Source organism: Podarcis raffonei, chromosome 14 (assembly GCF_027172205.1).
Source record: "Podarcis raffonei isolate rPodRaf1 chromosome 14, rPodRaf1.pri, whole genome shotgun sequence".
Taxonomy (NCBI): domain Eukaryota; kingdom Metazoa; phylum Chordata; class Lepidosauria; order Squamata; family Lacertidae; genus Podarcis; species Podarcis raffonei.
Window position 1 is genome coordinate 41,501,839 of NC_070615.1, and position 27,603 is coordinate 41,529,441.

At 45.0% G+C, this 27,603-nt stretch overlaps 1 protein-coding gene across 2 annotated transcripts in view; it reads right to left on the minus strand.

The window, feature by feature from the left end:
- Positions 1-27,603, minus strand: part of FAM20C (FAM20C golgi associated secretory pathway kinase) — a 98,277-nt gene that overhangs the window by 62,068 nt on the left and 8,606 nt on the right. For both annotated transcript variants that reach the window (XR_008327471.1, XM_053364453.1), the window contains exon 2: positions 18,400-18,578. Coding sequence is in view for 1 of the 2 variants with exons in the window: in XM_053364453.1 (XP_053220428.1) it covers positions 18,400-18,578 (179 nt within the window). In the remaining variant the exon portion in view is untranslated. The remainder of the gene's footprint in view (positions 1-18,399; positions 18,579-27,603) is intronic.

Sequence of the window (27,603 nt, forward strand, 5' to 3'; positions counted from 1 at the left end):
AGCCCAATAAATGGGACGCGGGTGGCGCTGTGGTCTAAGCCACTGAGCCTCTTGGGCTTGCTGATCAGAAGGTCGGCAGTTTGAATCCCTGCAACGGGGTGAGCTCCTGTTGCTCTGTCCCAGCTCCTGCCAACCTAGCAGTTCAAAAGCACGCCAGTGCAAGTAGATAAATAGGCACCGCTCTGGCGGGAAGGTAAACGGCGTTTCCATGCACTGCTCTGGTTTCGGTGTTCTGCTGTGCCAGAAGCGGCTTAGTCATGCTGGCCACCTGACCTGGAAAAACTGTACTCGGGCAAACGCCAGCTCCCTCAGCCTGTAAAGCGAGATGAGCACCGCAACCCCAGAGTCGTCTGCGACTGGACTTAACTGTCAGGGGTCCTTTACCTTTTTTTACCTTTTTAGACTGATAAATACACACTCATTTTACATCATGCAATTGGGGGAGGAGGGGTTCCTTCCTACAAAGGGAGTTGACATATAGCAGGAGCAAGCGTCAAGCTGGAATTTATCCTTTTGGTAAATTAGTTGTGGCATTATACCCTTTGAAGTTTGACAAAGAGATTTTCAAACTCTAAGTGTTCCAATCGTTTCCTAACAACTCTCTGCACCCTTAGAAAACTACAGTTCCCAGGATTGTGTGTATTTGGAGTATTTGCCCCATTCCAGCCCCAGGAAAAAAATCATGCAGACTGACAGCATCCCCTAAAAGAACCTCAAAAAGAAAAAAACCCTACAGGAAATAAGAAGAATCTGTGCAGACGTATTTTCAACTGAGCATTATGTATGGCAGGGGTAGCCAACGTGGTGCTCTCAAGCCGTTGTTCATGTTGGCTGCGGCTGATGGGGGTTGGAGGAATGGCACAACAACTGGAGGATGCTACATTGCCAATCCCTGACATTATGGTGCTCAGAGAACTGAGAAGTCCATAAAAGCCTGAAGCCTGCCAGGGTCTGTGTACGTCATACAAATCGACTCAAATATATGCCCAGCCCACCCACGCGTTCCCAACCACACTGAGTTTCATGTTCCTGTTTCCGGTCCTATTTTTATGAACGACACATGGCAATTTTGCTTTGCATTCCTGTGTCAGACCAACCAACGTTTCCCCCCCCCTTTCCTTTCCTTTTTCCCCCTTCTCTTTTACAAGAAAGCCACTCCAAGACTTCCAAGACTCTGTTTGCACATTTGGAGATGACAACTCGAGACTCTCGCTTCTGTCCAAACAACATTGTCATAAGGATTTACAGCAGGCAGAACTGTGTCAACAGTTTTCAAGGAAGCCACATAATAATGACACGAAGTCATTGCTGCCAGTAATAGCCTTGGAATGGCATGCTAACGAGGCCTCAAAATGGGAGGCCAATTTGGCTCTCACCAGAATTTCCAGCTCTCTTTAGCAGCAGAAAGACTACCAAGTTTTTTTGTTTGTTTGCTTGTTTTGTTATAAGAAAAACTGCTCCCTTTCCCTTATGGGGTATTCCGGAGCCTGTACAGAGTCCTTAAGTGGGCTCCTTATCAGTAGGAGAAAATAACAGAGGCCAACCAGAGTAAATTGAAAAGCAAAGCGGCTAGTAAGTCTGATCTGTATTAAAGGAATTGTTGAAACAGGGTCTCCACTCACCACACACAGGAGGGAGGAGAACCCTGAACAATGGTACATAAGCCCTTATTTAGCCTTTTGAAACTGCCCATCCTGTAGCTCAAGACCACTCCCCTAAAACATCATACATACATCACAGAAGGAGGTGGTCTACAGCAGAGGAGTCAGTCTACAGCAGAAATCCTTTCTGCCGGGATACCTGATAATGGTCACTGATTGCATTACCTGGGCAGCCTGGCCATTCTTTTGTGATGGTTAATACTTTAGTTCCTGAATCCAGGTCACAGGCTCACCCTATTCATACACAAATATGCCCTTAAGACAGGATTTGCAAGCAAAAAGACAATGGGAAGGCTTTCCCCATTTGCCTCCCTTACAGCAGAGGAATATTTGAGGTCATTGAGAGAGTCAAAATGGCCCCAGGATTGCTCTCCCATACTATTTCAGACACATGGTTCATATATTTAAATATATTTATTCTATATTTGAGACCCAGAAATTCTTATAACAGTTTTTACTTCTGCTTTCTGCCTTGCAAGAGTCTCATGTGCAGGAATGCAAAAAGGCCTTGTTTCCCTTTCAAACCCTGTATTTGTGGCGCACACCACTTTCCCCCCTCTGCTGCAGTCTCTCTTCCACCAGAAGATCTCTGTCTGGTGGGGTGGGTGTAGCTTGGCCAAAGCAGCCCCCTGGGCCATATAAGAAAGCCTGTTTGCACCCAGGGGCTGGAGGTTCCACACCACCTTGATAAAAGTATTGGTCTTGATAAAAGTATGACTCCATTAAGACACTGGATTTCCCCTACCCAACAGATCCACAAGGTTCTCTGAAAAGCCTCAAAACGAATATAAAACCAGAGGTGTGATGTTTTTTTAAGTGTCCTCTAATCACAGTCATAATCGCCCTTTCCCCCAGAAGCCCTTAGGTATGTATGAATGCTGGAAGCAGAGATTTTATTTTCGTCATAGCCTTTACAACTCCCCAAGGTATATATCATTAACTCTGGCAAAGATTACTCAGAACGTTTACATAGTGTTGAAAGTGCATTCAAATGCAAATGTTACATTTAATCTTTCAGCATCTGAAAAAACACACGCCAAAGAATGGAAAGCAAAGAGTGAGTTAAAGTAATCTTATATAAAGATTAACAAACAAACAAAAAGACCAGCAATCACCTTGACCCCAAAGTCAAGGGAGAAGGGCACAGCCAATTTGAAAGAGTTAGAATTTCAGCTTACTTTTACTTTCAGGTAAAAGAGGGGGGAAACTGGAAGAGTTTCAGGACTGCACTCAGGAAAGTGTTCCATGACTATTTGGCTGTCGATCAGACCTTTAATTATATTCTCCTGCCCTGACCTCCTTCTCATGTCATCTTCCCTTTGGATCATCCGCCTTTCCATTTCCCAAAAACTTTCTACCTTACTGGAACATTTTAGATGACAGCTTGTATGCTGGAGAATAATTTCATATTGCAAAGGATTCTGGGGGATCTTCTCAGATGCATGTTCCAGCACAGGATCCTAGGGCAGGACTCCAGTTCCCATCAGCCCCAGCCACTCTGGGCAATGGTCCTGAGATGATGGGAGTTGTAGTCCAACAGTATCCAGAAGGTAGCACATTGGCTATTCTGGATTTAGGCTTTCCTTAAGGTGGTCCTTAGGAGAGTTATTCAGCCTGGCCCCAACAGATGCAATAGTTACAGAAGAGGAGACATGCACCATTCTGTCCATTCAGCACCTATGGCGAGATGAAGCCAGGAGTGGAGACCCTTTGGCCCTCCAGATGTTGTTGGACTCCAACTCGTATCATTCCCAACCAGCATGGTTGATGGTCAGGGATGATGGGAATTGTTGTCCAGCAACCTCTGGAGGACCACTGGGTCCTCATCCCTGCTGTAGGGTCACATCAATGGATTCTAGCTAGACCTTTGGGGCGGGTTCTTGCTCTGTATCAGCTGACAGTGTGCTCCAGAAGATGTCCAACAGCTGCACATTGCAGGGGAAGAGCAGTTGTGTTTGATAAGACTAAGACATTTATACCATGCATCTGAAGCACTGTGATGCCACTTAAAGCAGCCATGGCTTCCTCCAAAGACTTATGGGAGCTGTAGTTTGTTAAGGGTGCTGAGAGTTATCACGTTGCCCCTATTCCCCTCCCAGAACTACAATTCCCAGAGTTCCCCATGAAGAGAGATTTACTGTTGAGCCAATCTGAGGTGAGTGAAGTGACATTTGAAGCGAGTGGTGCTGAGAGCTTCACAGTTAATACTCATAATCTCAATGTCACACCCACATGCTCTAGACTGGAGATGAAAAGTCACAGTCAAAAGGGGAACCTTGCCTAAGAGGACATCTCATGGTCACGGAGTGGGCTTAATATTACTCAACACACACACCCCGCAGGCCTTTTTCCATAGCCCCAGTTATTTTATTTTATTTTTAATTTCCTAAAAAAAATGTACACTGCTTGATTGTGCAAGCAAAACAAAACCCAAGCAGTTAACCAAAAAAAGCAATAATATTATTGCTAAAAGCAGCAAAAAACAATTATTTAAATATCTTAAAAAAATTAAATCAGTGATAAAACAAAAACAGATTAAAATACGAGTCAACAGTCAACATATCTGGGTAGGCTTGTCTAACCAAAAATGTTTTTTAGCAGGCACTGAAAAGAGTACAGTGAAGGCACTTGCCTGACGTCAATAAGCAGGGAGTTCCGAAAGGTCCTGTCACACTAAAAGATTGATTTCTTACAAAACCAGTAAAGGCATTACATGGCACCTGTAACTAGTGCCAGTTCTGCTGTTCAAAGCAACCGAGTGGGTATACATAGGGTAAGGTGATTTCGAAGGTCCCAAGTTGTTAAGAACTTCATATACTAACTGTGGGACGTGGGTGGCACTGTGGGTTAAACCACAGAGCCTAGGACTTGCCAATCAAAAGGTCGGCGGTTCAAATCCACTTGACAGGGTGAGCTCCCGTTGCTCGGTCCCTGCTCCTGCCAACCTAGCAGTTCAAAAGCACGTCAAAGTGCAAGTAGATAAATAGGTACCACTCCGGCGGGAAGCTAAACGGCATTTCCGTGCGCTGCTCTGGTTCGCCAGAAGTGGCTTAGTCATGCTGGCCACATGAGCAGAAGCTGTACGCTGGCTCCCTTGGCCAATAAAGCAAGATGAGCGCCGCAACCCCAGAGTCGGTCACGACTGGACCTAATGGTCAGGGGTCCCTTTACCTTTATACTAACTGTAGCACATTGAACTTGGTGCGCTAGCAATTCAGCAGCCAGTGCGGATCTCGGAGCACAGGTGTTATATGCTGACAAGGTCTCCCTCCTGCCAGCAATCGCGCTGCAGCATTCTGCACTAACTGCAGCTTGTGGATCAAGCGCAAGGGAAGCCCCATAGTTTGGTTACATCCTTCCCCTATTAGCCACCTCCACACTGCAGCACACAATCTGACCCTTTCCTTGCACCCTCTGTCCATGCAAAGGAAGCCACAAAGTCCCCAACAGCCATGCACCAAGCCACCTCCCTTCCCCAAACAGTGCTTGCCCAGCCTCCTCTACTATCGCATCTCCAGAGAAAGCAATCCTGCTGATGTATCTCATTCCATTACCGAACCGCAATAAACCTGCCTGGACAAGAAATCTCCTTCCCTGTCGTTTAACCTTACTGATTGCCTGGATTGGGTAACAGGCTGTTACTTCACAGCCGTCCTAAAAGTCAGACTTTCCCTCTATTCCTTTCGAAACTCGAGGCAGCTGCAAGTTATCAAGGAAGCCAGTGGTTTATGGAACCTGCAGAGTCATCCTGCTCCGCAGCCATCCTCAAATGGTCATGAGATCCTCATCGGTGGGGGAGCTGCCAAACATCCAAAAACAGCAGAGGCAGCACAGATGTACTTCTCAAGCTGTCTTCTCTCATGGTTAAAGGACGGCCCCGATCTGAAACACTGGAAGCTGCCCCTGGAACTCTTGATCCCCAACCACCATGTTTTCCTGTTTCTTCCAGACTATAACTGTGCCTCTAAGGCTAAGTAGGGCCCATTTTTCTGCCCATCTATCTATACGTATCTGCAAATGAATAGCATGGGACAATCCTTTCCTGGCTGCCTTTCCTCCTCTGTTTCAACTCAATTTGCAGGCAAGGCACTGAATTCCCAGTAAACACCATGAAGAAACTCCCGAAGCACACTTCTGGAGCAGGAGAAAAGTCCATCTAGTCAAGCATTCTGCTCCTGCAGTAGAGAACAAGCAAGACATGGCCCTCTCTCCATAGAATCACAGAATTGTAGTGTTTAGCCGCAACCAGCTATCTCTGATGGTAAAGGTAAAGGGGCCCCTGACCATTAGGTCCAGTCGTGGCCGACTCTGGGGTTGCGGCGCTCATCTCACTTTATTGGTTGAGGGAGCCGGCGTGCAGCTTCCAGGTCATATGGCCAGCATGACTAAGCCGCTTCTGGCGAACCAGAGCAGCGCACGGAAACGCAGTTTACCTTCCCGCCGGAGCAGTACCTATTTATCTACTTGCACTTTGACGTGCTTTCGAACTGCTAGATTGGCAGGAGCAGGGAGCGAGCAACGGGAGCTCAACCCGTCTCGGGGATTTGAACCGCCAACCTTCTGATCGGCAAGCCCTAGGCTCTGTGGTTTAACCCACAGCGTCACCTGTGTTTGCCCCATATATGCATTATGACTTTGTAGCTATTGCTAGCCTTATCCTCCATGTGTTTGTCTAATCCCCTGACAAAGTTGTCTCAAGTTGTGCCGCAATCACTACGTCTCCAGATACAAAACGTCACTGTTTCACGATACACCATGGTTGGGAGAACTCTTATTTCTATCATGGAATCACAGAATTGTAGAGCTGGAGGGGACCCTGCGGGTCATCTATTCCCACCCCCTGCAATGCAAGAATTTCAGCTAAAGCATCCATGACAGATGGGCACCCAACCTCTGCTTAAAACCCTCCAGTGAAGAAGAGTTCACCACCACCAGAAGAGGACCATTCCACTGTCAAACAGCTCTTACTGTCAGAAAGTTCTTCCTGATGCTTAGTCAGAATCTCCTTTCTTGTAACTTAAATCCATTGGTTTGTGTCCTATCCTCCAGAGCAGGAGAAAACAAGCTTGTTCCCTCTTCCATGTGACAACCCTTGAGCTATTTGAAGATGGCTATGATATCTCCTCTCAGTCTCCTCTTATCCAGGCTAGACATACCCAGCTCCTTCAACTATTCCTCATAAGGCTTGGTTTCCAGACCCTTGATCATCTTGGTTGCCTTCCTCTGCACACTTTCCAGCATGTCAACATCCCTCTTAAATTGTGGTGTCCAGAATTGGACACAGTACTCCAGATGTGGTCAGACCAAGGCAGAATATAGTGGCACTCTTACTTCACTTGACCAGGACACTATACTTCTGTTGATCACGTAGCTACCGTTTCCAGAGTGATTTAACTAACATCAGTCCCTCTTCCTGGGGAATTCTGGGAACTGTAACTCTGTGAAGGGAATAGGGGTCTTCTAACAACTCTCAGCACCATTCACAAACTACAGTTCCCAGCATCCTTTGTTGGGGAAGCCATGGCTGCTTAAGGTGGTAGGATACTGCTTTAAATCTATAGCGCAGATGAGGCCTTTAATATATACTCAGATGCCAGAGTAAGGCACTGTATTAGATAACTCTAGATATCTCAGGAAAGGATACCAAACAATGGGGGAAGTCAGTAGGTCTGGCTCAGTCATGTCTTTGACATGGCATGTGATTTATTTTTTCCCATCACCAGAATATCATTTACTTTTTTTTTAATCCGCTGACAGATGGAAATACCAGCTTTTTGTTTTTTCCTCCATTTCCAAGCCAATGACCAATTCATCAGTCACAGATAGAAATAGATTTGGTTCTTTATGGGGCAAACAGTATGTGGGATGTGCCACCCCACCCCCAATTTAAAATAAGCAGGAAAAAATTGCAATTCTATTATTCCCAGGCAAAATAATCCTTGCACAGGGAAATCTAGCATTTCAAGGAATGAAGAGGTAGGGTGGTAGTTGAGAGTGTTGGCATTAGATGAGCCATTGGCCTGATCCAAGAAGACTTTTCTTAGGCTCTTATGAGTAACAGAGCAGGAAGACTGTTGCCTTTGTGCCCTGCCTGTGGTATTCCTGCAGCAATTGGACTGGCCAGGGTGCTGGACAAGATGGGCCCCTTTCTGACTTATTCAGAGTCAGAACATGAACTTTGACCCTCAAGCTGCATCTCTAAGTCAGTGGGGCTGACCTCTGGGTAAATACACATAGGATCTCACACACAGCCAAATATTTAACTGAAGGCAACTTTCTCTGGGCTGAACTCTGAACTCATTTTCATTTCACCAGTGCCCAGATTACTTATCGGTCCCACTCGCTAATTGCTTCCATAACTGCATGCACCTCTTTAATTACTTCGCCCACCCAAGCAAGACGCATTGTAGATTTCAGAAATGAACTGACTCGAGTTATGCACTCGTTTCTTCGCGCAGGGAAATAAAACAAACCACCTTGAGGCCTACCTTCTTCCCTAAGAAATCAAGCTCAAGCCGCCCATTAATTTTAACTCGGGGAAGGAAAAAGCCCAATGTTATTAGCAAGTTGCATCTAACCATTCTACACCATGCCGCGTTTCTAATTAAACAACTCTTTGGCTCATGCAGGTGGCATTATTGCAGATGTAAATTTCAAATTGCACAAAGAAATGGCTAATTATGGTCATTTTTGAGTCTTGATTCTGATAATTATGTTTCTGAGCCTATGGGCTCAGAATGCTCACCTTTCCCAGAAAATGTACTGCCAGTGTTCAGTTCAAAATAATATTAAGGATCTAATTATCCTTTAAGAACATAGCATGGAATGAATGGGAGAGGGGGAGATAACATAAAAAAGGAAACATTAATGGGTCAAACTCTCAACTGCAGTTTCTCATTTCTCCAACCTTAAATTTGGTTCTGCACATTAGTTTGTGATTAGTTTTTCTTTTAAGTCCACATGAAAAATCAGCAGCATTTGACTGCCAATTTCTCCAAATATACACCTATCTGTGTGCAATTTTGCCTAATACCGTATTTTTCGCTCTATAACACGCACCCGACCATAACACGCACGTAGTTTTTAGAGGAGGAATATCTGTAGGCATGCCACCCATAGGCATTCCCTCCATAACACGCACAGACATTTCCCCTTACTTTTTAGGAGGAAAAAAGTGAGTGTTATGGTGCAAAAAATACGGTATATACTTCCTCTTTTTGCAAAGTGACGTTTCCTAATATAATGGTGAAGGCTCAGCAGACATTTGGGCCTGGGGCACTTGTCAGCCATGCAGATGTTGTTCAGCTAGAACTCCCACCATCCCTACCTATTGACCATTGTTGGCTCAGGCTGATGGAATCCAACAGTGCTGGTTGCCACGAGGTCCTAATGCCTAGGACCAGAGAAAATGGAGGAGGTAGAGAAAGGATGTGCATTGCCTGGAGCTCCATAGAAAAGGAAAGGGGAATTTGTGGCCCTCCAGAGGTTGTTGTACTGCAATTCCCATTTGGTGTCTCCCATGCTGAAGGGGGCGGATGGTGCAGTGTGGTGTAGTGGTTAAGAGCAGTGGACTCGTAATCTGGTGAACTGGGTTCGCTTCCCCGCTCCTCCTCATGCAGCTGCTGGGTGACCTTGGGCTAGTCACACTTCTCTGAAGTCTCTCAGCCCCACTCACCTCACAGAGTGTTTGTTGTGGGGGAGGAAGGGAAAGGAGATTGTTGGCCGCTTTGAGACTCCTTAAAGGGAGTGAAAGGTGGGATATCAAATCCAAACTCTTCTTCTTCTTCTTGAGACCATAGAATCATAGAATTGTAGCACTGGAAGAGATCCTGGGGGTCATCTAGTCCAGCCCCCTGGCAAACAGACATTCTGTTGTGATGATCGTAACCTAGGTTTTAAGGTGCCTAGCTTTTATATCTGAGTTTCTAATATGATTCAAGGGTAATGGGACTCCTTAGGGTAGTGATAAAGCGGGATATCAAATCCAAACTCTTCAAATCCAAACATGAATGCCCCCGTAGTTCTCTTATAATGGTGATGGCGCTCCCCATGGATTGAAAGGATGAGCAGACATTTGAGCCTGGTCCAAGTTTCTCTGGCCCAAGGATTAGGACCTTGTGGCACTGTTGGATTCCATTAAGGGAAAGGCAAAGAAGCCATAGATGGTTAAGTCCAGTCAAAGGCAACTATGGGGTTGCTCATCTCACTTTCAGGCCGAGGGAGCCAGCATTTGTCCACAGGCAGCTTTCCGGGCCATGTGGCCAGCATGACTAAACAGCTTCTGATGCAACAGAACACCGTGACAGAAACCAGAGCGCACAGAAATGCTGTTTACCTTCCCACCGCAGCGGTACCTATTTATCTACTTGCACTGGTGTGCTTTCGAACTGCTAGGTTGGCAGGAGCTGGGACAGAGCAACAGGAGCTCACTCTATCATGGGGATTTGAGCCGCTGACCTTCTGATCGGAAAGCCCATGGCCAATAGTTAGGGATGGTGGGAGTTCTAGTTCAACAACATCTGTGTGGCTCACAAGTGCCCCATCCTTGCCCCACACAAAACAAAGTAGTGTATGTCTGGGGTATTCCATATAGTTCAACTAGTTTTACTGTCATGGGGGCCCTTCCCCATTGTAGGATTCCTTGGGATTGTAGTTCTGTGAATGGAATTATCAAATAACTGCACAAAACCAGAATTCTCAGGGTTCTCCAGGGGGCAGGGGAAGTCACTGCAGCTCAACCAGGTTAACTTTCACCCAATCACCTTCAGATTGTCACAGTCATTTTAAAGCACCAATATCTCATGATTAGCAACTACCCTGTAGGGACGGAGGATAAATATGGTTCAATTACTTATAATGCAAACTTCTCTAATTTGCACTTTTGGGAACAATATGCAAGCCGAAACACGGCTATCCCGGCAAATTCACACTTTTCCCAATTTTACAATGCCATTCTCCAGCTAAATGGATACAGTACATTAGGGGAAAGTGTGCATTAAAATAGGTATTTCTGTATAACTTTGAAAACTAGATAAATAGATAAGATAATGAATACATTAGTGAAAGCTACACATACAGTGCATTGTATCAGGGGAAATAGCTTGCAAAAATGGGATTTCACTAAAAAGCAAAGGTATTTTCATGAGGGGTTTTTTTTTATTTTAAAAAAATGAATAAATTGCAAACTGATTGATACGTGGAGGACTGAAGAGAAGACTGGGAAGCTGAGAAATGCAGAGAAACCGAAAATGACAGGCTATCCCTCCCAGCCGGTCACGACTTGCGTTCTGCAGAAGCATCTGGTCTTCTTTTTGGCTTTTGTTTTCATGGCACTCTTTAATTGCTTGAAAATTACACCATATGTAGCAGTGTTAAGTTTAAATATTTCATTTAGTAAAACATTACCTTGCACTGCTATGGCAACTTTCTCTCACAAATACAAGCACCCCCCTTTCCTCAGCTTTAAAAGCCCTGTGTAATTTGAATAGATAGGTGGTACATTGCTGGCTGGCAATCCAAGAATTCAGCAGATCTGTAATCCAGTCCTGAACACTGGGTATGGGGAACCTTTGGCCCTCCAGATGTTGCTGAACCTCAACTCCCATCAGTCCCAGCAAGCATGGCTAGTGGCCATAGAGTTATAGTTCAGTAACATCTGGAGGGCCAAAGGTTCTTCCTCTTCTGCTAGAAGGAATCCATATCTATGAATAAATACATAATTTTCATCCCTGAAAATTGTTAATGAGGCCAATTGTGGCCATACCTGAAACTGCTTTGCAGTCCAACTTTTTTCCTGAAAAAGTGCAGTCCAAAATGATCAACATTTTGTGCAAATCCAGCCTCTCAGGGTAGGAGACTGGGAGAAGAGGTAGACACCCAGGTGAAAGCTTGGGGGGGTCCACCTTCATACCCTCCAACATTTCTCTGATGAAAATAGGGACACCTTATTCCATAAAAATAATCATAATATATATGTTTAGTACCTCGCCCATCTGACTGGGTTGCTCCAGCCACTTTGAGCAGCTTCCAATATATATAAAAAACATAATAAAACATTAAACATTAAAAAGGTCCCAATACAGGGCTGACTTCAGATGTCTTCTAAAGGTTGTATAGTTACTTATGTCCTTGGCTCAGGGGATCGCATAACTCCATACCCTCCTACATTTCTCAGACGAGCATAGGGACGTCCTAAGAGAGATGGACCATAAAGAAGGCTGATCGCCGAAGAATTGATGCTTTTGAATTATGGTGCTAAAGGAGACTCTTGAGAGTCCCATGGACTGCAAGAAGATCAAACCTCTCCATTCTGAAGGAAATCAGCCCTGAGTGCTCACTGGAGGGACAGATCCTGAAACTGAGGCTCCAGTACTTTGGCCACCTCATGAGAAGAGAAGACTCCCTGGAAAAGACCCTGATGTTGGGAAAGATGGAGGGCACAAGGAGAAGGGGACGACAGAGGACGAGATGGTTGGACAGTGTTCTCGAAGCTACGAACACGAGTTTGACCAAACTGCAGGAGGCAGTGGAAGACAGGAGTGCCTGGCGTGCTCTGGTCCATGGGGTCACGAAGAGTCGGACACGACTAAACAACAACAACAAAGAAAAAGTGGGACATTCCAGGATCAAATCAGAAACTAGGACAGCTTCTGTATCCGGGACTGTCCCTGGAAAATAGGTACACACGGAGGGCCTGCAATAATAATCTAGAAAGTTACAGGTTCCCCTCATGTCTCCCATACTAAAACGACCAGCATTTTGCAAATCTGAATAATTCTTAGAGGTGCTCTGTTAATTTTGACACCACTAGATTATACTGTCCGTCTGACATGCTACCAAACATTCTGTCCCATTATTAATTTCAGAAGGCCTTGCTTCTGAAAGTAGTTGGCGAAATATGACCCCACCAAACTCTTGCCTGCCTAATTCAGCCACCAATATTCTGTATCTCGAAAGCAATGAGACAGAAACACAGCTGTATGAGATTTCCACCCCTGCCCTTGTTCAAACGTATTTTGAAAGATGCTTTGTGGGTTGCTGACGCACACACATTTTCACATATGAAAAGTAAAACACTTAGGTGCCTCAAACAGAAACTCTTCAAAGAAACATACACTGCCCAGGAGCTACGCAAGATAAAAGATCTTGAAACTAACGCTACAGCATGTGAGGGTGGTAATAAAAATCAGAATCACAATTCTGCCGGAGCGCTGAAAAGAGGTGCTTGCATTTGATAGCAATAGGCCCAGAATTCAGCCTCCTGCTGAGCTCAAAACTTAAACCAAGGTTCTAGTCCTTGTGACTGTGAAGATTTATTAATTTATTAATTGCATTTATCTACCACCTTTTCTTTTAAGGAGCTCAAAGCGCTGCACACCCAAACTCAACAGGAGGGTTCCCAGGGTATGGGTGGTGATTCTGGTAGATGTTTGAGTGCCGGGCACCAATTTGAATCACAACAGTAGGCCAAAATGTCACTTTGATATGACTTTGCCTGTTTTTCGGCATAGGTTCCGCTGCCTCTCAAGATATCATCGACAAACTCAGCATGAGGGTTCCCAATATGACAGTTTTCATTGCCATTTGGACGCCGGGTGCCATATTGAATTACGATGGCAGACCAAAACATGACTTCGGCGTGACTTCACCCGATCTTTGGTGTGATGGATCCAAACTCACAAATTACACTATCCATTTTTTAAAAAATCAACCAAATTAATGGGGGGGGAGGTGTTTATAAAAAATTTCAGGCAGTGCTGGAAACTCCCCACTAGTATATAAATTAATAAATCATCTCAATAAAGTGAGAGTGAGTGGGGAACCAGAGACCCCCTCAGAGGCCTTGTTTGACTCCAGCTCCCAGCAGCCCCAGCCAATAGAGCAAATGGTCAGGCATGATGGGAGTTGTAATTCAGCAACAACTGGAGGACACTAGGCACCCCAGAGTATGCATTTTAACAGAAAAAAGGACTGAGCAACATTAAGTCTGAATGGAGCCAACAAAGAACCAAGTAGCTGAAGCTGGTTATACTCTCAAAGCAAGTTGTCTGACCTAGTTCAGCTGTGTCTCCCATTCTTTTGTTTGGTTTTGTGTTTAATGAGGAAGTAAGTGGGGCACACCTGACTTATTTTGGCCTACTGACTTCCATTTTATCCACTCCCAAAAGGTCACATTGTCTGCTTGAGGGTTATGTGGAGTTCTTCTTTTTTTCCTGTTGCCATGGCGACGAGGCCTGCCTAATCCCCTTCATCCTTCTGTAGTCCAGCACTGCACATTCAGCTTTACTTCCCCACAAGGGAAGGTCCTGATCTTCGAGCAGATGCCTCAGCAGTGTCAAACTTGGTTCAAGATGGGGCAGAGAGGCACCTGTGGTCTCCAGGTGTTCACCTCTTACCAGCCCCCAGAAAACAATGGATTGCAAAGATTCCCCAGCAACATCAGGATCCTCCACACAAAAAATGAGTAAAGTAGGTGAGGGGAACCCCTGACCTCCCTGGTGCTGCTGAACTACAACTCCCATCAGCTCCATCCAGCACAGCCAATGGTTCAAGGGCAGTGTTCGAAATTCCCCAGGCGCCAGGTGTGTTTTGCTCCTGGTGTGGGTCCAATTTGACTACATAGAGATTTCCAGGTGCCAGGTTCATAACCGCATTTTAAAAACCTGCCTTGGTCCGTAGTAAATACCATCTCCATTGCCGCCATATGTGTTTCTCCTTCTTGCATACGGGGGGGGGGGGGGCGTGAATTGTTTTAAGAGCAAACTACAGTCAAGCAATGTAGTTGAGAGCCAGTGTGGTGTAGTGGTTAAGAATGGTAGTCTCGTAATCTGGGGAACCGGGTTCGCGTCTCCGCTCCTCCACATGCAGCTGCCGGGTGACCTTGGGCTCGTCACACTTCTTTGAAGTCTCTCAGCCCCACTCACCTCACAGAGTGTTTGTTGTGGGGGAGGAAGGGAAAGGAGAATGTTAGCCGCTTTGAGACTCCTTAAAGGAAGTGAAAGGCGGGATATCAAATCCAAACTCTTCTTCTTCTTCTTGTGACCATAGAATCATAGAATTGTAGCACTGGAAGAGATCCCGGGGGTCATCTAGTCCAGCCCCCTGGCAAACAGACATTCTGTTGTGATGATCGTAACCTAGGTTTTAAGGTGCCTAGCTTTTATATCTGAGTTTCTAATATGATTCAAGGGTAATGGGACTGGTAGTCCAGGAGAATCTGGAAAGGTTAGGCTGAGAATTAGTGACCATCTCAAGGTCACCTGGGAGCTTTGCAGCTGAATAGGGATGCAAAACCTGGTCTCCTATGTCCTGGTCCAGTGCTCTAACCACTACACCACACTGATTCTGATTTTGTTGCCGACGTTTCTAGCTATTTCACAGGGTGTGCTGTATGAACCGAGTATTTTTATTATTGTATTATGATTCATTGTTTTCTCCCGGTTTTATGCTATGCTTCATTTTATTGTTTTTAATTTGGCTGCTCCCTTTCCAAGACTGCTTATGCTGCAAGTGATTAATAAATTAAAACAATAGCAGCAACCACAGTTAAGTTATTAAGATTGCACTTTTAGGTTGTCACCCTACCCTCTCAACCTGGAAGTAAGCGCCTGTGAATTCAGTGTTGTTTGCTGCTGAGAAGTTGCACTCAGGGTTTTGTCACTGACTAATCCTAACTAGAATATTCAAGGCTTGTGCAAATATAATATACTAGGCAGTTCCTTAACAGTGCCGAAAATGTGGAGACGTTCCAAAGTTGAATCACACGTCAGAATTCCTGCGGAAAACACTTCCACCTGTTATATGTGCTAATCTCTTGGTTGTCAACTGATAATTGGTGCTACATTCTGTAATCTGTACACCGTTCTCCTAGGTGTTAAGCCAATGACACCTTGTCAGGTCATGATATTAAACTGTGAGAACCAACCCAGGTAGGTTCATAGGGGATCTATCCATCTTTGCAGTGCTGGATCAAACCAGAAAACTAAAAATCTGTGAGAAATAAATTCCCTGGCCCTGGCCTGCATCTCTGTGGAGTCCTCATCAAACCAGACCGTAAGTCCTTGCAGGATCACACATCCCTTGTGCTTTTTGCCTGGCTAGAATATGTCCTTGAACTGTGGCAATGGCTCTTGCTTGCCTGAATGGAGTATGGAGAAAGAGATGTGTTTGTATATATGAAACCTCTGATTCTTGTACCCCACTGAACCAAGGGAAGAATCATCTCTGTTGCTCCTCTCACGTTTGCTATTGGTTCTGCCCTGCACAGTAAGAGGCCCTCCAGAATGTGGCCTATGAACAAATGTGGCCCTAATACCCCCTTCGCATTTATTCCCACCAGGAAACCAACTTTACTGGATTTTTCTCCAAAGGACATGTACATGTTTGAATCCTTTGTCCCTCCTCCATTGCCTGAGTGGCACTCTGATACAGAAGCAAGAAGGGTGACCCAGTATAGAGGGCATGGGTCCTTTGAGTCCTCGGCCCAGTATACCTGAAGGAGCGTCTCCACCCCCATCATTTAGCCCTGAGGTCCAGCGCCAAGGGCCTTCTGGCAGTTCCCTCACTGCGAGGAGTGAGGTTACTGGGAACCAGGCAGAGGGCCTTCTAAGTGGTGGCGCCCACCCTCTGGAATGCCCTCCCATCAGATGTAAAGGAGAGAAGCAACTATCTGACTTTTAGAAGACATTTGAAGGCAGCCCTGTTTAGGGAAATTTTTTATGTTTGATGCTTTATTGTGTTTTTAATATTCTGTTTGGAGCCACCCAGAGTGGCTCAGGAAACCCAGCCAGATGGGCGGGGTATAAATAAAATAATAATAATAATAATAATAATAATAATAATAATAATAATAATTATTATTATTATTATTATTATTATTATTATTATTATGGAATGTTGGTAGGTTCAGCTGGTCTGGGAAGACTGCGAGCTGCCGCATCTGCCAAAACTGTACAGGACTGGCAAAGATGCCAAGAGACAGGTTTGCTTCTCCACAGAGCCTGCTAGTGCTGAACTTCACAGCTCCCATCTGAGGCGACACATGCGCACTGTGCATTTAAAGCACTATTGCATCGCTGTTACAGTCATGGCTCCTGCCCCACCCCCACATCCTGGGAACTGTAGTTTAAGAGTACCGAGAGTGGTCAAGAGACTGTTCCCCTCAAACAGCTACAAACTCCAGTTTGTTTAACAATCAACTCCTCTTCCTCAGTAGCATTTGCAATTGTATTTCTTTGTAAGGAAAATACGGGTCTCCTAACAAATCTCTTAACAAACTACAGTTCCCAGGATGCTTCGGGGAATACCGTTGTTAAGAGTTGAAGTGGTATAAGAGCGCTTTAAATGTCCAGTGCGGATGTGAACTGGGTGAAACAGACTAGTCAAGGAATACATTCTTCAAAACGTGCCAAAGTGGACAGGCATAGATCAAAGTTAGGTGGCGAGATGGATCAATGAAACGTATTAACCACACAAGTCAAACGTGTCTAACCAACTTCTCATAAACCAGCACAAATACATCTGAGAAAGGAGCAAGATGGTGAGACCCCCATCTGTCAGCTCAGGGGGGGCCAGCTCTGTCATTCCATCCACCCATGTCTGAGAAAGAGGCAAAGGAAACAAAGCCCCTTCCATCGGCTTGGCTGCCATCTTGCCTTCTGCACTTAATTATTTATTAAGTTTGTATACCGCTCTCCATCTCAGGAGCGGTTCACAACATAAAAATACAAGATAATAAACGCATAATACATAATAAAAACAGGAACAACAAACCAATAACCACTGGGCATTCCAGCCAGGGCAACATGCAACTTCATTACGTAAAAGCAACAAAAGAGTTAACATCTGGCCTTATTTCTTCTCTACCCTCCTCATCCGTTTTTCCTTTAGTAGCACGTCTCTTAGATTGCACGTCATTGTTATCAGACGAAAAGCACCTTCACTAACAGATACAGGCAATATATAAAAGAAACCTATATGCAGACAATAAATATATAGATTTTTCTCCAAAAAAAAATGGGGGAAGGGAGAAACTCTTGAGGACTAGTAGGGTGGGACTGGGACATATACCAGCGGCAGTGGGATTCTCCTCTATTTAATGTAGTTCAGACACTATCAACAGCAGCCATTCCCTCCAACATGCCCTCCTTTAGAATAATACTAAATAGGATCATTCCAAGGTGGGCATTGTGGGCCAGGCATGAGGACTGGCAGCAAACTACATTTGAAAGAAGAATGGAAAAAGCCAGTGCTCTTTGTCCATGAAAGCCCCTATCCCTAAGAAGTTCTAGATTTTCTCACATGTCCCCACCAACAAAGAGGCCCCATAAGGTTGCTGCCTCTCAGCTCAACACTATGGCTGCATTTTGCCACTAGACTCCTCTAAGGGTTGTTCTTAGGAATTGCTTTTAAAGCCAATACAGAGCTGGCAGAAACTTTGCTTTAAAGCCAATTCACAGCTAGCAGCAAGTTCACTCTAAAGCCAATACAGAGCCAGCAGCAGATTCATTTTAAATCCAATTCGGAGCCAGCAGTAGGTTTGCTGTAAAGCCAATTCATAGCTAGCCGTGGCTTTTCTTTACAGCCTCTCGAAGCAGAAAGCAAACCTTATTGGAGCCATCTTTTAGGAGCAGCCAGTATAAACCCAAATAAAATATCCCTCATCCACAAGCAGAAACAAAAAGAAGAAACGAATGATTTGCACAGTCTGCTGTTAGGAACTGCGTGTTCATCAACCTACCGACACTTGTTATTTTCTGGGAGGCCAGGTCCTGAAGCAAGGCTCCGATTGCGGGGTTGTGTCTGGAATACAGTTCATATCGATTAATGCCAATGTGGAATTTGAGCCAGTTTGGATAGGAATCAATTGACGTTTCTCCAGTGGGTAGAAACTCGTCGTCTTCGTTGCCTTCATTTTGCCTACCAAAATAAGATTGAACGAGAGACGGGAGAAGATTAGGTTTCCTTAAAATGCCAGCAATGCACTTTGCAACATGTCAGTGAGGGAGAGGGGAAATTGGGGAGGGGAGCAAATGGGACGGATTCCAAGCCTGGGGAGGTGCCAAGAAAAGCAATAGGTCAGGGCAGCAATTCTTAAACTCTGTTGTACTGCAGATGAGTGTTCTGGCTTGCTTGTCTTGGAAGTGCAATGGCAGAGATCATTCAATGTGTAACTTATGTGCTGATTCTGTTAGTGTTATAGTCAACTAGCCAAGAGGGGGATGAGTGGGGGTGTTGCTTAGCAACCAGGCAGAGTGGCATGATGTTTGCTGAGATAGCAGATGCTGTACTCTGATTGGCCGTATAGTTCTAAGGGAGCTTTTCCTCTGTGTGTTTGGTTTCATGTCTCCCTGCTGTGTACAAGGCCTGAAGTTAAGTTGCCAGTGTGCAAAAGCTCTCTGCTTATTTCTCCTAAAATTATACACTAAACAATGCAGTAAATAGTTTCCTCATTAAAGCCTTATCAGAGTATTTTTCTTTTCTCTCTGGACTCCATCTGCATTATTTAAAGAGACTTTGCTATCAACCCTCTTTGCGTTTTATCAATCTGGACCAGTGAAGTTTCAAAACTGTCTTCATAGACACCTCTACATAAAGTGCATAATCCTATAGCACCTCACAAAGCAAAATGAAAACACTGCCAAAAATGGTCCTAAACATTAATATTTGCCAGACCTACATAAGCAAACTCTAGGTCTTGCTTTCCTGAGACAACTTCCCTAATAAAACAACAATCAACAATGCTCTAGCTTTTCAAGGGAGAGGGGGAAAGGGGGTACAGTGGTACCTCGGGTTACAGGCGCTTCAGGTTACATACGCTTCAGGTTACAGACTCCGCTAACCCAGAAATAGTACCTCGGGTTAAGAACTTTGCTTCTGGATGAGAACAGAAACCGCGCAGTGCCAGCGCAGCGGCAGCAGGAGGCCCCATTAGCTAAAGTGGTGCTTCAGGTTAAGAACAGTTTCAGGTTAAGAACGGACCTCCAGAACGAATTAAGTTCTTAACCCGAGGTACCACTGTATCTCCCTCACCACTTCATGACCAGAGGAGCAGAGTGTAGGGGGAGGGAGCTGCAAGTCTTAGCTGGCACCAGGGGAAGACTTCAAGGGCACCACTGCCCCCATGGGTGTCACGCTGGCAATCGTTAAGTTGACCCCCAAATAAATGTGAAAGAACTTAGAAACCTCCACCCCATCCCAAGATTGGTTTGGTCTTCAGGAGATGTTCTCACTCCACCCCTCATGACATGCCCCCCACAAGCTGATTTACCTATCTCAGGGGTGTCCAAACTTTTTTCAAAGAGGGCCAGATTTGATGACGTGAACATGCATGAGGGCCGACCAACGTTGTTGAGCTTTTTTCTTTTTTTAGGATTTTACCCCAGGAAATAAACGGCCACAGGGGCCAGATTAAACCACCTGATGGGCCGGATTAGGCCCCCCAAACGGACTTTGGACATGCCTGACCTATCTCATTCCAATATGAATTGATCCCAAGGATGGAAGACTTTTTAAAAAAGAGGGATGTGAAGTTACAAAAACCACCCATCTTGGTTGTCTGCCAGAGCAGGTATAACATACCACAATGCAACAGGGCTGTGTCAGTACATTGGGAAGCGGGGTGCGGCTGGGTTAAGAATCATCTGCTCATGTTGGCAAGTGTGGCATCCACAGAGGAAATCCAAAATGCCCTTTCAGTATTGTTATGGAAATTACGGGGGGCGGCGGCCACATCTTTAAAGTTGTTAAATGTTACAAATATTATGCTTAAATGTATCCTTTCGACATGGCAGCTCAGGGAAGTCACCTAGCTTTAACAATCATATAAAATCAACTCCTTTGCCAGGTTCCTCCATTCCAATACTATTTTGCCCTTGAAAAATAGGGACTCCAGGAAGTGCCCAGAGGTGACAATTGCTGAGCTGATTGTTGGCCAAGGAAAGCCTAATCCCATCACCAAACTTGCCAAGGGGTCCAGACATGCAAAGGGAGTTCTATTGTACTTTGGGTGGTGGGACTTCAGAGGTGTTTGCCTATGCTAATCTTATACCTGGGACTTGCCCTGACATGTTTCCCAAGGTTAAACTAGTGTAACCCCTGTCTAAAAAGGTAAAGGGACCCCTGACCATTAGGTCCAGTTGTGACCGACTCTGGGGTTGCGGCGCTCATCTCGCTTTATTGGCCGAGGGGGCCGGCATACAGCTTCCGGGTCATGTGGCCAGCATGACTAAGCCGCTTCTGGCAAACCAGAGCAGCGCACGGAAACGCCGTTTACCTTCCCGCCGGAGCAGTACCTATTTATCTACTTGCACTTTGACGTGCTTTCGAACTGCTAGGTTGGCAGGAGCAGGGACCGAGCAACGGGAGCTCACCCTGTCACGGGGATTCGAACCGCCGACCTTCTGATTGGTAAGTCCTAGGCTCTGTGGTTTAACCCACAGTGCAACCTGTGTCCCAACCCCTGTCTACTCCTCCCCTTTTTGCGACATGTCAGTGATGTATCAATGATGCTGTACCAACTGTATTCTGGGATATGGTGGGAAAGTTTTAAAAGTCATTGTCACCCCATCCTTGGGGTTCAAAATTCCTCTTTGAACCTGTTGTGACCTACAGCTATTTGATCCAGTTGGTGGCTGGACTCCTTCCTTTATTCCACAGGGACCCGCAGGCTCTGCCCAACGAGCTGGGTGACTGAGCAGCCTCGCACCTAGATTTTTCCGTAACAGTATGAAGCAGAAGCTGGAGACTGCAGTGTTATCAAGCTGCCATTTAGGACATGAGGATAACTCAAAAATCTCAGGGATGGGGGGGGGGGAGAATCCCCATTTAAGCAATCCATACTTGCAAATGGTTTTTCTTTGTGACCTTTGATGCTGATTCTCCTGTTTGCAAGAGGAGTTAATATTCTACAGTACTGCTCTCACATTCCTTTTCCCACTTTATATGTGTGTTTAACTTTGTTAGCTTTCAGGAGGGGGAGAGGATCTGGCATGTGCGGTTTCAACATTTCATTTTATTCCCTGGGAAAGCTCCCATCCCGCTTCCGCCTTGCCAAAGGCTCTCTCCAAGGCAGCTTATGGGCAAATTTTGAAACTGACAAAATATGCCATCAAGACAACGAAAGACTAACATGAAAAGTGTAAAACACTTGATAACAAGAAGCATCTTGGCAGCAGAACTTGCAGCAAATGACCAGAACAAATTCACTGGTCTTCCTCTGTTTAGCTCCTGCTGCCGTTTCCCTTCCAGCTCCAATTTTAGATTGTAAGCTCAATGGGGCAGGGACCTAGCCTCTTGTATGGTGCAAAGCACAATGCGCATTGAAGGTGCTGGGCAGAACGATAATAATTACAATAAATGTCTGCTTAACTTTCATCCAATCTCAAAACAAACAAACAGCAATGTTTTGGAGGTGTTTTTAGTACTTTCATGAGATTTCCGGTGTATGTTGGGGGAGATCTTGGGCCTCAGAAAACGTTTTGTGTCTTGTGCTTTCAGATCCAGTTTGCATGACAAAACCAGAGCCAGGAAGCACTTATTCAGTGGAGACAGAATTGTTCTGTGCAGTAAATGGTTGCCTCTGCCCCTGGATCTGAGTAAGCAACCCAATTTAAGATCCTTTAATAAGCCATTATTTTCATTTTCAATTGCAAACAACGAAAGGTTAAAAGTGTTATGAAGAGAGAGTAAAATACTGTAAACTGTCTAGAAAAAAAACCTACATTTCAAGAGAAAACTAACATTAATGCTTGGGGGGAGGGTGTTTCTCAGCCCATTAAGAAACCTGCAACATAACTGTCCTTGTTCTTCAAACAATATTATATGGTTCATGCCAAGTTGTGTAAGAGCTTGCCCGCTTAATTCAGCTAAGCCACAATTCATGAAACCCACTGGCCAAATGCAGTCCTTTGGCCCTTACTACCTGACCCACAGGACTCCCCCCAGGTTACACACCCTCGCAAACCACACCTCTCACCAGCCTTGTTTTGCAGCCTCAAGTGTTTTTGCCTGGCTGGAATTTGTCCTTGCACTCTGAAAATGCTTCATGCTTGCCTGGATAGAATAGAGAGGTGTGGGTGTGTGTTTGTATGCGTGGAAATTAGCCTACAAGACAAAGGTAGAAATAACAGTAGTTGCTCCGCCCACTTTTGCCTCTGACCCCACCCACCCCTGGCATGTGGCCCCTGAAAGGTTGCTCAGGCAAAAATGTGGCCCTCGGGCTGCTACAGTTCCCCACCCCTGCCTGAGGTGCAAGAACCTTGTTCTGTCCTGTGACACAGTCTCAGATTACCGATACACATATGCAGGGAGACAGGCTGTCTGGTCAGAAGGTTTTGGAAGGCAATTGTGCTACTTTATTGTTTGTTCTTACTACAAGGCAGAGCGAAAGGGAATTTCTCCATTCATCGCAGCAGCTCCTGTTTATTCCTATTAGGTTCAGGCAAAAGCAATCGCCAGTAAATTGTTGCCTTTATTTACAGGGTTTCAAATTTTGCAAATCCATAGGCAACACAAAGCAATGAACGTCTTCTAAGAAGTAAATTCCATTGAACTCAGTAGGACTTACTCCCCGGTGTGTGGTGGCAGCCCAAGCACAGGCATAAAGAATAAATATTTTTAAAAAAAACAAAAACAGGGCATTAAGTTTAATAATAAAAAGCACCTTGCATACTGTCAGTTAACACACAAATACACACACATCAACTCTGTGTTTGGATTTAAAAGTGCAGGTAAATAACTTACAGCATTATCTTGTTTCAGCCCCTCTTGGCACACTCGTAAGCCCTTTCTCAACTGCTGAGAAAATCAAACAGTTCCCCAAATGACAGCATTTCAAAGCTTAGAAGCAACAGTGTCATAACCTTTAAAAAGTAAGCTGAATTGCAGATGCTCTAGATGGAAAAGTATGACAGGAATTCTCTCGCATAACTAAACCAGCACATTTTCTATACAATATATTGGAAACACACACACACACACCCCAGAACTGTGATAGAAAAGTTGCTAAAAGAAGATGTGTTCGCTATGATCTATATAATTGGAGCCCCCCGATGTTAAAATATATTTGACTGAATATGAGAAATACAAGTGGACTTGTAAAAAAAAATGGTACTGTTCAGGATGCTGGCCAGCCAGCTACCTGTGGTCCATTTCCAGGCTACTCCATTGCATTCTATTCCAAACCCTTCCTACAACAGCCAGTCATCATTCTGTAGCCACTAAGCTTGAGTAGCCTTCATTGAGCTGTTGGTCTCAGGGTCTTTGTCTGTCTGTCTGTCTGTCTGTCTGTCTGTCTCTCTCTCTCTCTCTCTCTCTCTCTCTCTCTCTCTCTCTCTCACACACACACACACACACACACACCTTTGCCATATTGGTCCAAATATAAGCCACCCCTGAATATATGCCCTTAACATGAGATTGCTTTGAAAAGAAATATATATACAACCAATCTCCAGAATCATCCATTGGTTTTTGCAATATAAAAATGTGTGCAACTCCTGACTTGTCTCACAATGAAGAACTCACCCAGCACCACCCAGGTTGACCCTTTTACTAAAACTACCAAAGTATACAAAAGTTCCTCATGGTTCCTGGGGTCTCATCTTAAATCACAGCTTCTCCACCTGGAAGAACTCAGGTTCCAAAATACCCAGGTTTGGTGCCTATATGTAGACACGCATACCCCTAAAGGGTTTTGATGTTGTCGATGATGATATGGAAAATATTGGGGTTCCCCTTGACCATGCTGACACCCCCACTTTTTGCATTAGTAAGGATGCCTTGGAGAATGAGTTCTCCACCAGGGGAGAAGTTGATTTGGTATCCCTGCCAAAATTGACTCTGATCTAATTCTTCAGTGGTGCACTTTTGGGATGATATAAGTAAAAAAACCCTGCTCCTTTCCCCTTATGGGGTACCCAAGAGCCCATATAGAGTCCTTTTGTAGGTTCTCTATCGGTAGGAGAAAATAACAGAGACCAACCAGAGAATATTGAGAAGCAAAGCAGCTAGTAAGCCTGATCTTTATTGAACTGTTGCAACAGGGTGCTCCCCCACACACAGGAGAGAGAAGAAGGACCCAGAGCCATGTGGTCAAGCCCTTATATGGACATTTTAAATTGCCCACCCTGGAGTCCAAGACCATCCCCGAGATACATCATACCTACATCACAGAAAAGGCGGTCTACAACAGAAATCTGAGTGCTTGTTTATCTCCTGTCTGGCAAGTTACCTGATTGCATTATCTGGGTTTTGGCCACCCTTTTGTTATTAAAACTACTTAATTCCTGAATCCAGGTCACAGGTCCACACCCTGTTCATATCTTGAATGTGTACTTAAGACAGTATTTGTGAGGACAGGATTTGTGAGGATCGAGACAATGGGGAGGTTTCCCACTTTGACCTTGCAGGGAAATATTTGAGGTCAATTTGTTCAGGCCCTAATCTGTGGGGTTTCAGACATGTGGTTTATATATACAATTATGAACATTTCATTTTTTATATATATATATATGACCTTAAATTCTTATAACAGGATAATGATTCTTATTTATTCGTTAGGGGGGCCTTTCGTCCAGTTCTGAGCTTTCAGGCTGAACTGGTTACAATCCTACCCATGAGTACTCACGAGTAAGTCCTACCAGATTCAACAGGCCTCGCTCCCAGAGATAAGTGGTGTTCAGACTGCAGCCTTCACTAGCAATAGGCCTTTTGAGGAACATGAAAATAGAAGAAGAACTCTGCTGGATCATGCCAAGACCCCTCCCATCCAGCAGTCTGTTTCCACAATGTCCAACCCCTGGGAAGCCAGCAGGCAGAATCTGAGTGCCATATTGTTCTCTCCCTATTTGCAATTCCCAGAAGCTGTAATTCAGAAGCCAGTAGAGGTAGAGCATGGCCCTCCTGGTCCAATTGGAGGATCCCTAGATCCCTTTTCATGTGTGATGAGAGGAAAAGGGAGAAGAAGAGGGTTCAGCGCCTTCATCCTGCCCTTCCTGAGGGAGTCTGCCTAGAGACCTCATTACTATCATTTAGGCGCCAGGCAAAAAACATTCCTGTTTTCCCAGGCTTTGAAGAACTGCTAATGTAAGCGTTCCGAAACTCAGAGCCGTTTGATTTTACCATCTGCTTAAATTGGCTGTTGCTGCTTTAGGTTTCTTTTTAATTTGCTGCATTAGGTTTTTTTGTAGGCTTTCTGTTATATTATGCTGGGTGCGACCCAGCTTGCAGAAGAGGGGTTTTGCATGGGGTTAAAACAGACAAAAGAGTTGGGGACCTCCACAGTCCCAGACTATCCCTGTACTTTTAATCCCTCTCTCTTTGATATTACAATGATATTCTCAGGTAGCAACCTGTTTTCCTGCTCCTGCTCCTGCTCCTTCTCCTCTCTCTCTCTCTCTCTCTCTCTCTCTCTCTCTCTCTCTCTCTCTCCTCCTCTGAGAGAACAAAGGAGTAAGCATGGTTGCCTTGTTCTTGTCTAGTTCAAGGAATTGTAGAGTTAGAAAGGGACCCTAGGGGTCATCAAGTCAACCCCCTGCAATGCAGGAATCTCAACGCAAACATCCAAGACAAATGGCCACCCAACCTCTAAAACTAGACACCTTTTCTGTCCAAGTTATTTATTTCCTACAATAAACAACTTTATTTTACTTTTTACGTGCAGGCATTTATGTGTATGTGTGTGACTGCAATGAACAAAATCTACTCTCTGACCAAGATTCACTGGTTTAAATGCTACTCACTCTGTGTACTAAAAGGGTTCCAATAGGTAATAAACCTTGTTATCCTATTAAATCGTTTATTTCCGGTGGTGCTTTCCCCCCCCTGTAGACCAGCCTGGGAACAACAACAAACAAACATCTATATTGAAGAAGGTGCAGGATATAAATGATGGAAATAAATAAATAGGGTTCAGGTGAGAGGGCAACGATGGTTTTTTACGAGTTGCACAGCAAAGGGATGGGAGTGGGGAATATCCACTGCAGTTTCAACACGTGCACACGCACACACATACCACAAAGAATTATGATGGGCAAAGCCACACCAGGCAAAATCCTCCCATCTGGCCATCATCTCAGGTTCCATGCACTTGGGGGGGATGCCTTTTTGAAATCAGCTGGATCTAAGTAGACATGTTTAGGCTTGCATCTTTAAAGGCTTTCTCAGCTGCAATACTTCACCTATTGACACTGCCTCATACAGACCATCGGGTCCACTTATCCAATGACCAGCCCAGCACTCCAGAATTTCAGAGGGGGGACATTTCTAGCCAGAGACTGGATCTGGGGGTTTCTGCATGCAAAGCAGTTGCTGTACCGCTGATCTGGGGCTGAAAGAGGGTTGGGAGCAGGGCCGGATTTGGGTTTGATGAGGCCCTAAGCTACTGAAGGTGATGGGGCCCTTTATATGTCCAGGTGTTCTTTGTCAACAACAAATTGTCACTGTTTTTCGTGTTGAATATATGGTAATTTATGGACCTAATAGGTATCTAAAGCCATTTGCACATGTTGCCGTGCAACCAGTCCATGCAGAATGTAGGCAGCCTATATATAGAAATGAGCAAACCAGTGATATTTTAGGGAGCAGGCTAGCAAGCGGGGCCCATGACTTACATCATAGGAGACTGCACAACACAAAACACTGTACGTAGATTGTATTTTATTTGTTTTTTCTCTTATATTTTGGAAATGTACATTCAGGGTTTTTTCCTTTAAATTTGTTTGGAGTCCCCAAAGAGAGTGGGGCCCCAAACTATAGCTTTTTAAAAGTAAAGGTAGAGGGGCCCCGGACCATTAGGTCCAGTCGTGGCCGACTCTGGGGTTGTGGTGCTCATCTCGCTTTATTGGCCGAGGGAACCGGCGTACAGCTTCCAGGTCATGTGGCCAGCATGACTAAGCCGCTTCTGGCAAACCAGAGCAGCGCACGGAAACGCCGTTTACCTTCC